Here is an 18012-nt window from a genome sequence, read left to right as displayed (position 1 = left end):
AGTTCTTCTCCACGCTAAAATGTGAGCTCCTGGAAAGCTGGGCACCACCAAATTCATCTCTGTACCCTGAGCAGCCAACACAGGCAATAAGCAGGGCAAATCCATGCTTCCCCCAATGATTCCCAGACTCACACATCTTGCAAAAGTGTGATGAGACATTTGAACATAAAATAAAATAAGTCCATTTAAAAGAAGTGGAAGCAGTAAGTGCCTTTGGACCCCACAGCAGAGCAGATTACTGGCAATAAATCTGACTCTCTCTTATCTAGCCACTAGGCAGAAAGAGGAGCGCCCAGAGTTACACGGTTTTCATTTTCTGACAACAGGAAGCATAGTCATTAATTTATCTGCAGAAATAGAATTTCTTCTGGAACAAAACACAAACCAGAATTTATTGCGAGGACCTTCATATAAAGGACACGGAGTGACGTAGTGAAGGATGTTGTCAACTGCAGTTTTACAAAAGATGCGAAATGTTGCTCAACAAGCTGATTCTCATATCCACCGTCTGCAGGAGTGAGAGGCCTGGCACCAAGCACGAGTCATTGAAAGTGTTTCTGTGCATGGACGAGGCCGTGTGCTCCGCATTGAAACCAGGGGAAGGCGCCCCAGGAACGCGGGCTGTGCCCCTTCTCTGGTGTCTCTTCTGAGCAACGTTTTATCAGGGGCAGGCTCTCCTTCAGCTCACAGTCAAAATTCTACCAAGTACCCATGATTAAAATTCAAAAGGCATGTGGCAGGTGAGAGGGACAGGCCATCAGAGCTTCAGGAAGTTAACAGAGAGAGTGGCCCCTGGGGGTTGTCACCAAGGCCATGGGCTTGAGCTGGAAGACCAGGCAGGATTCAGAACCTCTGGGAAGAAGGTGGGGATGGAGGGAAGTTGTGTGTGTGTGTGTGATATGTAAGTATGTGTATGTGGGGGATGTGTGTCTGTGTGTGTGGCGTGTGCTGGGTTTTGTGTGTAGAGGGGCAGGGGGAGGGTGACTTTCCTGAGGAGTTGATTTGAAGTAGTTGAGGGAGAGGTTAAAATGGTGAGGTGAGCCCATTCCCTGAGAGCCTTGAATCTGTTCATTCATCTCATAGGCAGTTGAGCCACTGAACATTTTTGAGCAAGGAAATCTTGGTCAAAGAGGCCTTGTAGGAAGAGAAAGCCCCAGGCAGTCACTGGATTCCTCAGCATTTGCTGAATGACTGATGAGTAAATAGTCAGCAGCGCCCTGAGGGTCCCCCCTCACCCCAAGCCTTCTCTTGGCCCCATGCTGGCCCGAGGCCTCCAGCCATCTCTGAATGAACTGCCGCAGACACTGCCCAGCGAGACCTGAGGGCCTGGCCCCTCGCAGGTGGGTTACTTTGTTCTGATGGAGGTGGGAGGTCACCGCCTCGAGGAGCTCGGGGTTGTGCCCGACGCAAGCTGTCCACATTGGATGACACCACATCTTTCTCTGCGTTTCTCCCTTGACCCAACTTCTGTGAAAACATAACCTACCAGAATATTCCACTGCCTCTACTTGTAGGCGTGTTTTTCACACACTGTTACAGATGAGAGCAATAATAATAAATGATTAATAAATCAAAAGCAAAAATCCAAGAACATGACATTGGCAGGTTCCAAATGGCATCTGAGATTCCCCACAAATACTAGCCTCCTCCTCCCCCGTCCTCCCTCACCACCCAGGAGCAAAGATCCCTTGCACAGAAGCAGCCCCTGGGAGCAGCCGTTGTGGCTGCACTGCCCCGTGGGGCCCTCAGGTGTGGTGTGCCCCGCCTGACCTGAAAACCAGGCAGTGGCAGCGCTGAATCCCAGCAGGGGCCTCAGGGAGGGTTGGGAGAAGTCCTGAGCCCAAAGGCTCCCTTTTCACCTTGTTGTTCCAGCTTGAAGTGCTCCAGGGAGCATTTCCTCCCAAACAGAATTCCTGCAGTGACCTCTTGTGGCACCCCTGCTGTTCTCCAGGAGAAGCCTCTGCTGTTGTCACTTCTCCCATTTGGTATAAAATTGTTTAAGACCAAGTCTTGAAATACTTTCTGGAATTCTGCACCTGGGGACCACAAATTTGAGAGAAAGCGAAAGGCTGGACTGTCATTCACTTATTCACCAGATTTCACTGAGCACCTATAATGACCCAGACAGCATGTGGGACCAGGAATTCCAGGATGTGGAGAGGAGCCACTGCTTAAGACGGACCTGGAGGGGACCTCCCAGCATCATGCAGCCCAGTGGTGTTCGGAATGGGCTCTGTGGGACCCCGTGTTCTGCACAGCCACTATGGGACCCCAAGGTGAGGGTGAGGGAGGCCAGTGTGCAAGCAGCAAGACCCCAGGATGTACCCCTGATTCAACCAAAGCTGTTCCTCTGCTTGCCATTAAGCCTTTGTTTGAAGAAAGGGTTCTGCAGTTCTCAATACGTCTTCCTCCCTTTGGAACTGGTGGCTCTTTTTAAGACATTTCCAAAGTCAGACAGTCCCAGATTCCCTTCCCCAGAGCTGTCTCAGTTTCCCCTGGGCTCACACAGAACTCTGCATACACTTCTCTATTCGTCTTTTATCCATCCTCCCAACCCCGGCACCGGACCTGGCACATTCTACGTCCTCCAAACAAATAAGTGTTTGTTGAATAGATCAGTGATATTTAAGACATCAGATTTTTGCCTTAAAGATTCACCAGCTAAGGGCTCTGTACCTAGGTTCCAACATCTGTACAATGGGGTGGTTGGACCAAATGATATCCTGTGCCCAGCACAGTCCCTACGACTTAGCTGGTGTCTACTGATGCCTCATTGAATAAAGAAAAAAAATGAATCTAAGATTCCTTAGCCCTCAAGTGCTGTGACTTTACCTCTCTGTGAATGCGGAGTTCCTTGGGACGTACAGAAAACTCTCACAACCTTGGTGAGGAGGTATGTCAGGGTTCGGATGGATTTGAGATGTTTTCATTCTCTCTGAAATGAATTATCAGAATGCTGACCCCTTGGGGTGAGGCAGAAAGCAAAGGGAGCAGCTGCCCCAGAGGCTGAAGTGGCCTCTCAGTTGGTTCCAAAAGGACTCAGGTGGCTCTGTAAGACCAGTGACAAGGTCTCACTACCTGGGTCAGTTCTAATCCATAGGTGCTTGTGAATATAGGGCCAGCTTCAGTGATACGAGGTCCTCGGCCGAATTTCCAGGCTCAGGATGGAAGCTGGGAGTGAGAAGGAGTCCCCACCCCATTTTCCCACCCAGCTCCCAAGTGCCAGGGCTCCAGACCATTTGAGTAGTTCCAGACTCCTTCGGCTGCCGTTCTGGGGAGCGGAAGTAAGCTCTGGGCATCAGCCTTGGGCCCAGTCTTGAAATGCACCCAGGTTTAGTGAAAAGAGCACTCCCTGTAGAGGCAGAACCCTGCTTGATTGCATCTCTCCCATTTGCTGGTCATGTGACATTGGCCCATTAACCTTCCTGCAGTTGTTTCCTTGTCCGTAAGAGAAGAACGTCCACTCCCTAGGGCTGATCTCAGTGCTGAGACAGGTGTCTATGTGATGGAGCCGAGGACAAAGCAGATGCTCAATTAATAGATGGACTCTGACTCTGGGAGCCAGGAAACCAAATATGCCAAATGCCTGGGCAGGGGGCACAGCCCCAAGTCACAGTTGGCGTAACTGATGGAGGTCACCATGGTCCCACAGTCACATCTTTCTACCCACGTTTGCTCACAGCCCCTATTAATCACTCTTTCTTGCAAAACACAGTCAAGCCCCAGGAATGGTCTGTCTATTCCTTTGAGCACTTAGTCACTGATGATCCTGTTGCCAGTCACCAGAGCTATTTTTTTCATTGTGCAAATGTATAGGAACCGTGTGTGCTACTCTGACTGAATTAGGCATTTGACCAATGTCTTCATCAGGTGAGGCTGCTATAACAAATTACCATAGACTGGGTGGCTGATGGACCACAGAAATTTATTTTCTGCCAGTTCTGGAGGCTGGAAGCCTGAGACCAGGGTGCCAGCATGGTCAGGTTGTAGTGAGGCTCTCTTCGGGGTGCAGACTGCCAGCTTCTCCCTGTGTCCTCACATGGTGGAAAGAGTGAGCTAGCTCACTGGCCTTTCACTATAAAGGCTCGAATCCCCTTCAGTAGGGCTCCACCCTCATGACCGAATTACCTCCAGCAGGCCCCACCTGCAGATACCATCACATTAGTGATTCGATTTCAGCATGTGAATTTTAGGGGACACCTGCAGTCTGTAACAATTCTAGACAAGACAAAATTCCAACCTCTGGATGTCAACTGCTAGACTAAGATGAATCATGGCTGGCTCCTCCATTCGTCCTCTCTCCCCTTTACATGAGAAAATCACCCCTTGTGCTTGGCCAGTCTCAGCCCAGGAAAGGTCTTGGTGCTTTGTAGGACCGATACTGTTGTGCTTATAATGGAGCTGGGTAAGACCCTCCCATTTCCCCAAAGAACATATGATGAATTTGGAGAAGACCTTCTGACAGGAAGCTAGGGTTGTGTGTGCTCAGAGACAGATGATGGGTCCTGTGTGTTCCAAACAACCAACAAAAACCAACAAAAGTGGTGCTTCGAAAATACTATTGTCTGTTCAGGAAACCATGAGGGCACTGTTGTACAGGGGACATGCAGAGAGCAGAGCAGAGTGATTTCCACCACATGAAAAAAAGGAAAAGAGAAGAAGAGAGAAGTGAGTTGTGTAGGTAGATAGCACAGCATACCCACACACACACACACAATACACCACACACAACACACCATGCACACACACACACGCCACACACACAACACACACACACATTCCCAAGGATTCTTACCCAGCTTTCTGAGTGGTCTCCTTCAAGCCCTCTCCCTACCTTGGACCTCCGCACACATTACCCCCAGAGAAGAGGATGAGGTGGGCTGAAGGCAAACTGCTAACTCTCTTTAAAGAAATCCTCCTCAGAGACTTGTTTTGGCCCTTTTCTAACATTGATGTGGGTATTTTGGTTGTCCGGCCGCTCTTGCCATCTTACTTTGAAAATGTGCCATTTCTACTGTGTGGTCTGTCTCCGAATTCATTTTTGACTCTGATATGTAATAAATTTTTGCCAAATGAACAGATTGGTTTACAAATTGGGTAGTAGCAGACAAGTTTTCCAAAAGTGGAGGGAGAGAGTTTTATTAAGGATTCTCAATTCAACTTCTGAAAGTCCTCAAATTTCTCTTATAAGCCACTCAGGAGAATCAACCAAACCCCCTTAACCATCATCATTAGAGGTTTTCACGGGAGGAAGGCCCGTGCTCTCCCTTACAGGCCTGGGGAAAACTGCCCTCCCCAGAAGGTCATATGTGTCCTGAGAACACTCCAGACTCACGAGTCTGGTGTGACAAAGATGTAACTGGGTTTTTCAGGGATGCCAAACTTCCTGCTAATTAATGTCTTTCTGAAAAGTCACTGAGATTAAGACACGTGGTCACCACCGGTTAGTGAGTCTAAAGTGACAGAGGGTAGAATTGCCAAGGGGCTCAGTCTTTGAGAGAAACCCTGAGGTCAGAAATGTAAGCATACTTCTGAGGAGTGAGGAGGCCTTAGCTGACTGGGAAGCAGGGAGTCGGGGGGTAGGCACGAGGAGCCTCGGAAAGAGTAGCTGCAACCAGGGAATGCTGCTGGAAACCAAAGGTGCAGCTGGGGTCCCAGCAGAAAGGACTGTAGAGAGATGGGAGAAGGAAAGAGCAGAGGTGACTGTGGATGGGAAGCAAGTAAGGAGACCAGACGTGAATGTAGTGTGCTCCTGAGGTCTCCCTTGTATTGCTTGCAAGGCCACACTGACCCTCTGCGTGGTCCACGCCCTCTGCCAGGAAAAGCAAATGCGGGATGAAAGAGGCCAGCATCCTGGGGCATGAGCATAGGCAGAGCGGCCCCCAGTGGCAGCAGATGAGGTTACTCAGGCAGGAAGAGACGTGGCCGGCCTTCTATTAGCAGAGTCCAGGCCTGTGTTTTGCTCCAAACAGGCATATGGAAGATTTTGATTGTACTAAAGTGCGGCCATCTGTGCTCTGGGAGGCGCCCTGTTCTCGCCGTGGCTGTGGTGTGAGTGTGCCCAAGAAATTATCAGCCACAGCCATGTGTCCGCAGGGCATTCATCATGCCCTGAAGTCTGAGCCTGCCCTGGGCAGCAGTGGTGGTACACGAAATCAACACCAAGATGGATGGTGGCACCGGCGCCCGTCAGCGTGTGATTACTCCAGCTGGCAGTAAATTTGAGCCATTAGACAGGAAATGATCTGATTGGGGAGCCAGAATCTTTGCTTCTGAGCTGCTGACCATTGTGGTAATTGAGCTACTGACATCATCAATCTTCAGAAGAATAGACACTTTGACTTCTGAAACCAGGTGAGGCTGAGTGACCTGGGTTCTGTGGGACAGTTTAGCCCAAGGAGGCCCAGAGTGGGTGTTCAGGAAGTGAATCCTTAGCTGGATAGCTGAGGCCACCCACTGGAATGCTTCCGTGGCTCTGCTGTCTTGTCTGCCATGGGAGAGCCTCATGACTCGCAGCCTCCTCCCACACGTGGCACTGGCCTTCGCTCTACAGAAGCCCATGGGGCCCCTTTTGGCTGACACCTGGTTGGAAACTTCAACACTGCCTCCTTTCAGACTCCTGGCACACAGTTAAGGAGACAGGCAGGCTGGCTCTGACGGTTCTGGAGGCTGAACTTGGAGAGGGGCAGACTCCAGTGGGTAGTATTGAAATCCTCACACCCAGGGGCCAGCTGCAAATGCCAAGAGGGCTCAGGGTGCCAGCGGTGGTTTTAGTGAGTAAAGGGCAGTCTGCCTAGGCCAGCCCTCGGGAGAGACTGAGGCTGTCCATCAGCCCCAGCCCCACAGCTGAAAAGCATTCATGGAAAAGAGTGTCACCTTCAAATACCAAGGACAAGTCGGTACTGACTTCAGTGATCTGCCCCGTGGCTTCCCTCATTATGGGAATCACTGACAGAGGGAAAAAGTACCAGCTTTGAAGTCAGATGGAGCTGGGTCCTGACTCTAGCTCTTTTTACCAGTGGTGTGACCCCAGGCAGGTTACTTCCCCAATCAGAACTCAGTTTCCCTGCCTACAGTGGGGGTTGTGAGGATTATGCAAGAGCGATGGAGTGGCTACATGGTGGATATCATTCCTGCAAGGGCCAAGTGCAGGCAGCTCCAGCCGTACAGAGAGTGTGTCTTCCTGGATGCAAACCCCTGAGTCCCTTTTCCCGTGGTGGTTTCCAAAGATCTGGAAGGCGGGCAGGGGGCAAAGGGCCATGCCAGGACCCATATAGCATCCTTTCTGAACCCCTGCAGGTCCTCCATCCTCAGAGACTCCTGTGAGGAGTACTTGCATTGAAACTGAGCTCAGAGCCTGGAGTGGTGTTTCTTGACAAGGCGTGAGCATTGGAATCAAGGGGACCCTACTGTCAACTTCTAACTCAGTACATCCAGAGTAGTGTCCAGCGGTCTCCATGCTTTTACAAGCTCCTTAGGTGATTCTCATGGGCACTTCAGCAGAGAGCCACTGAACGAAAGAAAGGAGATTCTGCACATTTCAAACACTCACTGGCTGTGGGGGAGAGAGAGAGAGAGAGAGAGAGAGAGAGAGAGAGTGTGTGTGTGTGTGTGTGTGTGTGTGTAGGGTATGGGGAGGTGGGAAGAGTTATAGCCATCTTTCCAGTGTCCCTGAAATCATGCCAGGTATCAGGGGGCCCACAGGAGTGGCCTTCCCAGCAAGTGCCCTTGTTGTCTTTGTGCTGCTGGTTCCCAAATGCCTGACACTTCAGAGTAGGGTCAGCCTGGGATTGTGCATGCCTGCTTGAAGTTTCAGTTACTCTTTGACTGCTCAGAGCTTTGTCCATGTGTGACATTCAGATCTAGGGCCTGGAATGAAGCCCTTTTTTGCTTCTGTATTGTTCTGGAGCTGGCTGCCTGCACACTGTGACCTCATAGGCCACTCAGGGCTGTGACCTCCTGTGCTCCAGTCCCAGCCAGAATCCTGTGCTTGAAAGGAGGGTTCCCTGTGTCTCCTGTCAGGTGACTAGAAGTTGTGTCCCTGGCCACAGTCCCAGTGAGCACGGAGACGTACAAAGCCCAAATGCCCTTTAGTTCTTCCTTCTGCCTCTGTTCCTGCCCAGCCGCTATTGTTTGGTTCCCTTTGAGTTCCCAGCCCCTCTGTCTCTTGAGAGAGGACGGATAAGCCGAGCCTCAGGAAGCAGCAGGAGCAGCCAGGGGCTGTCTCCTGGTGGCCTCACGATACATTTCACAAAGCAAAGATCACTTTGCCAAGAGGCCCCTTTGGTTGTCATGGCAACGTGGATAGCTTGTGTCTGGGGGGATGGTGCGCCATCCTCCTGGCTGCCCCAGTTCCCTGGTCCCAGCTTTCTTTCCCAGATCCTTTCCACAGGCCCCCACCATGCTGGCGCCACCTCACACGAACTGCTCTTCAGTGTGGAGCAGCTTTGTCTTGACCAGCAAAACAACTGCTTGGCTTTGCTATCAAAGGAGTCAGTCACGCCGTCCATCTCCTCTAAACCCTCCAGCTTCTCAGTTCTCTCAAGGCTAAAGTCCCAACCAGGCCCTCTAGGTCCCACATAACCTGGCCTCAGTTTCCTCACTGGCCTCATCCCCCACTGTTCTTTCCCTTACCAACTGCCCCAGGCACACTGACCCCTCCTCTTCACTCTTCCTCAGACACACCAGGGAGGCACAACTCAGGCCCTTTGCACTCGCTGTTGTACTCTCTGCCCTGCGTTCCCATGCTGGTTCTCTCCCTTTACTCAGGTCTCTACTCACACGTCCCCTGGTCAGAGAGGCCCCCCCGATCACCCTACCTAACATGGCAGCCCTTCTCCCTTCACCGAGCTTTCCCTCTCCTTCAACCCCTGGCATCGTATCGTAGACTCGATTTTCTGTTGGCTTAATATTCACCTTCCCCAGGAGACTGCCCCAGAAGGTGCCACCCAGAGTCCACACTCATAAACATTTGTTATGCAAGTGGATGAATTCAAAGCCTGACTCTGCTATTTGGTAGCTCTATGGAAGTGAGCAAGCCACCTGGTCACCCTGAGCCTCAGTCTCCTGGTCTGGAACATGGTGACGACAATATCTGCTAGGTACAGTGGCAAGAATAAATGAAGCAGCACAGTGAGTAGGACCAGCACGTGCCCCACAGACTGCAGCTGACCTCACCTCCCCTTCTTGTGTCAGTGGTGTTCAGAATGCTCTCCTTGCCCTAGGCTCCGGGACACCCACACACTTGCAGTGGTGGCTCTGTGATCTGCCAGGGGGACCTGCAGGAGGCCCAAGGAAAAGACAGCCAGCGATGGGGTGGGGCTTCTACAGAAGGGTTCCACACTCGGGCTGGGGCAGCGCAGCTTCTGTATAGAAGACCAGGCCATCTCACCCTCCCTGCTACCTTCCCTCCACTCCCGAGGCCTCAGAGAGACCGCCTCCTCCGGGCTGGGCGAGATGTCTCCTTCAGCCTCCCCTTGGCTACAGGAGGCCCAGCCAGTCACCCCAGAGCACGGTCTTCACTGCTTTCCTCAGGAGGGGTCCTTGGTGTGGGGTCAAAAAGTATTAAAGGGAGGAAGGCAATTCACAGCTCTTTTTTAATAGACTGGGAGATACATTTGCCCATTTCTGAAGCTGTTAGGAAAGGAAATACTCTGTCCACTTCAAGTTCCACCTGTTCGGTTTGATGTTGAGATGCTTCCTTCAGTCTATCAGGTCTGGCATTTCCCAGAGAGGACCAGGGCCAGTGAACATGGACAGCATTGAGTGTGCCCCGTGCGTGGAGTCTGAACAAAGCACTGGGGAGATACAAAGAGCAGGGGGTCCAGTGCCTGCCTTCGAGGGGCTGGCCTATGCCTGAGGGACCGTGGGCTACAAGGACTGCAGGCCAGGTCATTAGGGCCACTAAATGCACCAGCACTAGGGACAGTGTAGTCTTCAACTGGGAAGTCTATGGTGTCTACATCTCTTGTGTTTAGATAATGGAATAAGACACTTGCTCAGTCAGTTGACAAGTGACAGTTGTCACTTGACACAAGGGACAGAGAGTAACAGGTGCCTGGCAGATAAACGATGGAATCCAATGTAAAGGCTGCCAAAACGGAAAGAATAAGGTCATGCCATAATAAGGACCTCTCAGCAGGCTAAACTCCCAGGGAGATGTTGCATTTGGGATCAAAAGGACGATCACTGAAATAGGATGCACCTTGACAACCATTCATAAAAATAGGAAAGGGTTTAAACTGACCACAAGTGTCACAGAGGACAGTGCGAAACCAAAACAGTGCTGCTGGAAAACCAGAACTGCGCTAGGGAGGCTGTCTAGTCTAAACATTTATCTCTTTGGAAGCAGAAAAAAAATGGGTTCAAATCCCAGCCCTGCCATCTATTAGCTGTGTGACCTTGGGTTATTCACCACCCTCTCTGAGCCTCAGAATATTACTGAAATGAGATAGTAATACCTGCCCTGCTGGGTTATTTTGAGGATTAGCAATAAGGGAGTAGAGCACCTAGGTGAGCGTCTAGGAGAACTGGTCAGAACCTGGCATATAAAAGGCACTCGATAAACGGTGATTGTTAGTAATTCACCTCCTATAGAAATATAGAATGTAAAATTTTAAAAGCTAGGAGAACTCTTTTCTATCCTGCCCCTCTCAGTGCTGTCTGGAGTATTACGTCTGGATTTAGGCTCTGTACTCTAATTGAAAAGTCACTATGTCATTGAGCCCTTAGATGAGGGAACTGGACAGAGTCAGCCTGAAACTAAAGCTCCAGGCGCATGTGATATTTCGTTGTTGTTGTTAAAGTATTTAAAGAACCATCAAATTATGAAGGAGGATGCTGTGCTCCAAAGATCCAAAGTAGAAGTGAAAAGTTAATGGGGTAGATCTCAGCTCTGATTAAGAGAAAACAGAGCTGCCCACAATGAGGTGTGCTCTCGGGCAAAGTAGTGAGCCCCCCCGCCCCGGCATTTTTGGGGCAGAAAGCAGATGACCATCGTCAGAAGTGTTAGAAAAGAAATTTCTGAATCCAGAGCCCTTGCAACCAAACAAACCTGGATTTGGACCCAGGTTCCTGAAGTTAGCTGTGTGGCCTTGGCCAGATTAAGTTTTTTGAACCTCCATGCCCTTATCTGTAAAATGGGGGCAATAATACCTCCAATGAGTATTAGAAGGATTAAATCTGATTGCATTGAGAAAGTACCTGGCCCATAGTAGATTTTCCCCTCCATGGAGTGAAATGCAGGGCTGCGTGACTTCTAAGATGGCTTCTGTGAGGCTAAGAAATGCTATACCATCACAGAGAGCCTCTGAGGGATGAGCAGACCCCACTACCAGGCTGGGAAAGGACAGGCTCCACACAGCACACGAGCAAGCAGCGTGCAGCCAACAGTGGCGGTCGGCATGCCTGGGGACACAGCCCTCACCTAGGTCTTGCCAGGGTCCTGTAGCCCGTCTTGTGGGCAGGGCATCTGAGCGTGGTTCTCAGCCCTGGGTGCACGTGGAGTTAATCGGGCTTGGGAGGGAAGCTGAAAATAGGAGACGTGATTTGAGACTCGACAATTTGGCATCTCATCTTATGCAAAGTAAGATGTGAGCCAGGTTAGTAATGTCTTCTTGGTTTGTGAAGGGCTATGTATCAGAGAAGGGGGAAATGCATTTTGCATTTTCCCTGGGGACTCAACAGGCAATGCGTGAACTCCACAATAAAAGAATCAGTAGTGATATGAGGAAGGATTCTCTGCCAGTGACGGATGTTGGCCGTGGGAGGGACAGTGGCCTAGGGGGCTTTCAGCTGAGCAGAGACTGCCGTCCAAAGGAGGCAGATGAAGCGAACGCCTTTCCAAAAGCCTCAGGAGGACTCCCAGGGGCCCCTTTCATCTGCTCTGAACATCACACTTTTCTCTTTACCTTTCTTCCTCACTGGAGTAAACCATCAGCATCTCCCTCCTCCAGGTATCTCAGAAAACACAACTGTGCCCTCAGCGCCAGACCCGATGGAAGAGAAGCTGCGATCACAGCTGGAGGAGGAAAAGACAAGGTGCCCTTTCTTTTTGCCGCACACACCCTGACCCCAGCCACACAGGGTGCTGGGGACGACCTGGAGCTGCTGGGGCAGAGCAGGGTGGCCACGCACACCACCCCTCTCCAGGCCTGGAGCTACTCTGGGTAGCCAATCCGAAAATAACTAGAGGAAGGCAGATGTAAAATGCAGGAGGCCGAGGCAGTGTGAGGTTGGAATGGGGAGCAGAAGGCCGGGCCAGGCTCCGGAGCCAGGATCCAGGAGTCTGGCAGGGAGAGCTGGTTGCCGTGGGCCCCTCCCCAGCCCGGGTCCCAGGCTGCAGCTCAGGAAGCCGCTGGTCTTGTCTGCTGCTGCCATCTAGGGAAGCCAAGAGGTATGACCAGAGAGGGCTTCCCCCCCAACCCCCGCCAGCCTGCAGCTTTGCCCCTCTTCTCTCCTGAGTCTCCTCATGGGCAAGGTGTCCTGAGAACATCAGACCCTCCTGCAGCCATTTAGGGTCCCCAAATGGTTTAACCTGCAGAGGGAGGCACCTCAAGCATAAATAGACATGTGGCCATTCCTGATGCAAGTTTCGCAGTTCATTCGTTCCTTGAGCCATTCAACAAACAAATGCTGGCTCTCCTCCGCCATGGAGGGCTTTGGGGGAGACCAGACAGGAAACCTTCCTTGCTCTCAAGGTGCCGATACTGTCACTGCAACACACGCCACCCCTGGGCTGGCTGGGCATGCACCATGAGCAAACCCTGTCACCCTGCCCGCCCCCCACCCCCAGGTGGCCTGGATTCACATCCTGACTCCTGTCTTTATTAGCTCTGTGCTACAGAGCAGGTTCCTTAACCGCTCCATGCCTCAGGTGCCTTATCTTTAAGGGGAGGGGATAATAATAGCATCTTCCATACAGGGCTGTGAAGAGGATTCATGGGTTTGTATTGTCAGTGCCTAGAGCGATGCCTGCCCCTTCAGAGCCCAGCAGTGGGGGTTATCATCCTTGGAGAGGGTTGTTCCTCCCACACACACAGCCCCGTGGGCCCATGGACAGAAACACCACACCCTGGCCTCGGTGGGCGACTCTAAGGTCCCAGTCCCCAGCACCAGGGCTGCCCTGCCAGGCTTCTGTGGCTCAGGCCCTGCAGCTGACAGTCCATTTGGAGCCGTCCTTCCCTGCCAGTGACTCTGAGGACTCTCCTCTGATTCCACCATAGGTATAAAACCATGTTCACGCGCCTGAAGGCCCTGAAGGTGGAGATCGAGCACTTGCAGTTACTCATGGACAAGGCCAAGGTGAAGCTGCAGAAAGAGTTTGATGCCTGGTGGGCAGAGGAGGCCACCAGCCTGCAGGTACTGGCAGCCGTGCCCCTCGCTGCCCCAGAGCCCGCCCTCCTCCTGTGGCCTGGGGAATGTCAGCGCAGCCGGGGAGGGGCCAGACACACAGCCCCAGGGGTAGGGGCAGGGGCAGAAGACTGGGGGCTTCGACACAGACTCACATGCTCTCAGCCCCTGGCTTGTGAGGCAGCTACTCGTGTTAGGAACAAGGAATGGCAGTGGTCAGGGCGCACTGACACGTTGAGAGGTGGCGGGGGGAGCTGAACTCCCCAAGCCGGTGGATTGGCCGCCACTGCCTTGTGTGACATCGATTGTTTTTTATTACAGTCATGAACACATGGTATAAATGCTAGAAAATACAGAAAAACACAAGGTAAAATCACTGTACTCTCACCACTTAAGGATAACCAATGATAACATGTTGGGTTTTATTTTTTATATTTTCATGCATATACATCCATATACCTTTATAAAAATGGAATCATATTGGTCTTCAAGAATCACAAACGGCTTTTATTTTTACTTCATTGTACACATGCCAACTCTTCCATGTCATTATTCCATGACATCGTTCCACTGGCTGTCACTGTTCAAGCACATGGATTTATTTTAATATATTTAATCTCCTATTGTTTAATGTTTAGGTTGTTTTGGGGTTGTGTCACTGGAAACATTTTTGAATATACATGTTTGCATATTTCCTAAACAGATTCCTAGAAGTTCTCTATAATATTATGAAGCCTAAAATAACCTATTAAGAGGCGTTAGTATGAACCCCCAGTTCTGACTGTCCTCACGTGACCCTCGGCTGTGTACAATAAAGAAGATGAAATACACATAATCGGATCACTTGTGTGGCTGGCAGACCCCTCAGGGGTTACCTAACAGGCTGATCGCTTCATTATAAGGACAGGGAAACTGAAGAGCCAGAGGACGTATTTTCCAAGGACACAACCAAGCAGTAACCCACACGTTACCAAGAGGCCTTGTGACTAGACAAGGGAAAAGCATATTTGGATAAAGTTAAATGCACAAGATGGAAATACAGTTATCATGATATTTTAATAACAAAGTTACAGTATAGTAATATGTATGTCATTTTACAAATGCATTAATTAATAAGATCAAGTGGCTCCACAGTTCCCATAATTTCAAAGTAATGATGAACACAATAGTGCAAGGTTTCTGCAACAGCTGTAATGTAATCTGAAAACATCTGTAATTTCTCCTGATGGCAGAGCCTCTCGCACCACCACAGACTACTGTGGTTCATTGTCTACATTCATTCATTGTTGGAAAAATGCTAAATTGCAGGTAGAAATTAGGAAAAATGAAGACGTCATTGGTTCAGTCACGTTCACAGCGCCCCCCGGGTTCTGTCTGTTCTCCAGCTAGGAACCCTTCCTCGTGGCGTGGTCAGTGAGTGAGGCCGTCAGCCACTGCCGGTGCCCACGGGCATCCAGCCACTGGACGGTGATGAGGGCCATCCCATGTGACTCGGGAAGAGTCCAGGCAGGGCTGACAGATTCAAACAGTTTATTACTCATGTAGACAGTGATGGCCAGAGCAGCCAAGGTGTCAGCTCCACGTGTCCTCCGCCCCACAGGATGCCACTGAAACAGAAGGGACCAGGTCACTGCAGCAGGGATGGTGGGGCACCCTGTAGCTGAGGAGCCAATTCTCTGCGGCTACTAAGGCATTTTATAACCTGTGGACATACCTGAGTTGGGTGAAGCAGAAAGCCTTCGACCTCATCAGAACATGGGAGGTAATGAGAACCTGTCAAGGGAGATGGGGAGGCCAGTGGGAAATGGCCTTGCAGCAGCTTCCCACAAGCCTCCCAGGCTCCCATGTTCTGGGAGAATCACAGGCGTCTGCCAAGACTCAGATCAGCTGCAGTTTAATCCCCACTCAGGAGCCTGTGTGGAGACACGCACAGTTCCAGCACCCACCATGGCGGAGCTGCCCCTACATGAATTGCTCAGTGCAACTCTCCTGACCCTGCTAGCATCTCCTCAGGACAGGGGAAAGCAAAACCGGAAAGGACTTCTGGAGAACTGTCAGGTCACATTTTAAACTTTCCCCCCAACTACAAAAGTAATACCTGCTTAATTTGGAGAACTTAGAAAACACAGGAACACACAAAGAATAAATCAAGCATTACCCATTTTTCTGCCATCCAAAGGTAATGTTTTGATGTCCATCACTATGGTCATGACTACGTCTAGATTTTTTTCCCACATGTGTTGTATCTACCAACTTTTATAGCCGGATTTTTCCCCTTATGGAATACATCAGAGACATTTTCTCATGTCATTAGATTCACACTAACACTATGAAACTTTTTCTTGGACCAACAGGTAAACTCCCCACCAGTGAATTTGTTCAACCACGTGAAGCCCTTTCCCCAGACGCCAGAATCCCAGCACAAGAGGTCCCAGCTTCTCTCTAACCAGAGGTAAGGAGGGAACCCTGCGGCAGGGTTGGGTTGCCCAGAAAAGTCTCCCTACCTCTCCTCAACCTGCTCTCGCTGCTCTAAATGTGTCTCTATAGGCTGCACAACCCAGAAGGATGAATGGCTTTTTACTGTTAAATTAGTTGAGGATACTGAGGCCAGTGGCCTGCAGTGCTCCAGCCCTGTCCCCCTGGGACTGACCACCAGTGGACCCACTGCCTCGGTAACAGGAGACAAGAGGTTTAACCAAATCATGCAAGCCTGGTCCTGCCCCTGGGTCAGAAGAAGGTTGGCAGTAGTGGGGTGGGTGGGGGGCGGTGGTTGCTGAGGGGAGGAATGTTGGTGTAAGGCAGAGGGGAGTTGGCCTGCCCAGACCCAGAGGAGCTCTGGTAAATGACTCCACCCTGGCACAGACTCAGGAGAGACGTGGGCACCTCCCCTGAGGACGGCCCAGAGCCAGAGTCCCTGAGTGATGGCATGATCCAGCACCGACCCCACTTCCCCGCACACCACCTTCTGAAGGCAGGTTCCTTCTCCTGCCACCCACGTTGTTTTCTCTTTCCAACCGCACGTCTCCGGTGCTAGAGCCAGTGACACACGCCTCATCCACCCTCCATCCCTCAGGCAGACCCCGTAGCGTCATGACAAGGGCCAGGCCAGCAAGAGTGGGACCTTGGCCCCCACCACCATTGACAGAGTTTGAACAGGAGCTGAGCCCTTATGTCAGAAATGTGAAATAGAGCTTTTCAAAAGGGGGTTGATAGGGTTGCCAGGTAGTATCTCTGATGCAATGTGATGAGGCTGGCACTTTACCTCCATGGTCTCCTCAAAAACCCATATCCTGGTTGAATCATGAGGAAGACCTCAGACAAGTCCCCGTTGAGGGACGTTCTACAAAATACCTGACCAGTACTCCCCCAAACTGTCAGGTTGTCAAAAAACAGAAGAGTCTGAGAAACTGCCACAGACGAGGTGCCTCAGGAGTTATGATGACAAAGCGTAACTCTGGGATGGGAGCCCAGATCAGAAAAAGCACATTAGGTAAAAACTAAGAAAATCCAAATAACGTATGGACTCTAGTTAATAATCACGTATCAGCACTGGTTCATGAGCTGTGACAAAGGCACCGCACAAACGTAGATTGTGTAATAAGGGATACTGCGTACGGGTACACGGGAACTCTTTGAACCATCTCTGCAACTTTTCTGTAAATCCGAAACTATTATTTATAAAAAACAAAAACAAAAACAAAAACTGCCAGTGAGCCGTCCACCCCCGGCAGCCGCTTTCCCCGGACCTCTCCGCCTCCCCCAGCCTGGCCCTCAGGGCCAGCACTCCCGCTTGTATTCTGCTTTTAGGGAACAGCTTCTGTGTGAGCCCCTAAGCCCCCGATCAGCAGCTGGCAAGTATGTTTTGTTTGGCTGCCCTCGTGTTTTAAAGGGCAGTGTAGACCCATAAAGGAAAGAATTGATAAGTCTGACTTTAATAATATGGTGTATGTAAGTCACCATTATGCTGTGCATCTTAAACTTACACAGTGCTGTATGTCAATTGTATCTCAATAAAACTCAGAAAAAAAAAAAGAGGAGAGGGTGGAGGAGTGCCAGGCAAAAGAGCTGCGCTGTGAAAGATACTGTTAAGAGAATGTAAAGGTAAACCACCAACTGGGAGAAAATATTTGAAAAACATATATCTGATAAAGGACTTATATCCACAACATAAAAAGACTCAAAATTCAGCAATAAGAAAAACAACCCAATTTAAAAATGGACAAAAGATCTGAACAGCCTCCTCCCCAAAGATGAGCTGCAGATGGCAAATGAGTGTATAACAGGATGCTCAATGTCACATGTCACTGTGGAACTGCAAATGACCACAACGAGATACCACGATGCACCTATGACAAAAGCTAAAATTAAAAAAAAAAAAAAAAAAAAAAAACCTGATACCACCAAATCCTCTTGAGGATGTAGAGCAACAGGAACTCTCATTCATTGCTGGTAGGAAAGCAAAATGGTACAGCCTCTTGGGGAAAGAGTTTGGTGGTTTCTTACTAAACTCAGCCTACTCTTACCCCATACAGCTCAGCAGTCGTGCTCTTTTGTGTTTGCCCAAATGAGCTGAGAACTTACATCCACACAAAACCTTCATATGGGTACTTACAGCAACTTTATTCATAATTGCCTAAAATCAGAAGCAACCAAGATGCCCTT

At 50.3% G+C, this 18012-nt stretch overlaps 1 protein-coding gene and 1 long non-coding RNA gene across 8 annotated transcripts in view; one reads left to right on the top strand and one right to left on the bottom strand.

The window, feature by feature from the left end:
* The window catches only part of KIF6 (kinesin family member 6), a 297677-nt gene that overhangs the window by 260327 nt on the left and 19338 nt on the right, over positions 1–18012 (top strand). For all 5 annotated transcript variants that reach the window (XM_031434768.2, XM_064476464.1, XM_031434767.2 and 2 more), the window contains 3 exons: positions 11955–12039; positions 13224–13359; positions 15705–15802. In XM_031434768.2, coding sequence (XP_031290628.2) covers positions 11955–12039; positions 13224–13359; positions 15705–15802 — 319 coding nt within the window. The remainder of the gene's footprint in view (positions 1–11954; positions 12040–13223; positions 13360–15704; positions 15803–18012) is intronic.
* LOC116147645 (uncharacterized) overlaps positions 13742–18012 on the bottom strand; it is a 65130-nt gene continuing 60859 nt past the window's right edge. For 2 of the 3 annotated variants that reach the window (XR_004131196.2, XR_010376896.1), the window contains one exon: positions 13742–14957. This is a non-coding gene — a long non-coding RNA (uncharacterized LOC116147645). Of the gene's footprint in view, positions 14958–15064; positions 15124–18012 lie in introns of all 3 variants that reach the window. The other variant, XR_010376897.1, reaches the window with a different exon arrangement.

This window comes from Camelus dromedarius, chromosome 19 (assembly GCF_036321535.1).
Source record: "Camelus dromedarius isolate mCamDro1 chromosome 19, mCamDro1.pat, whole genome shotgun sequence".
Taxonomy (NCBI): domain Eukaryota; kingdom Metazoa; phylum Chordata; class Mammalia; order Artiodactyla; family Camelidae; genus Camelus; species Camelus dromedarius.
This window is presented reverse-complemented; position numbering and strand designations above follow the sequence as displayed.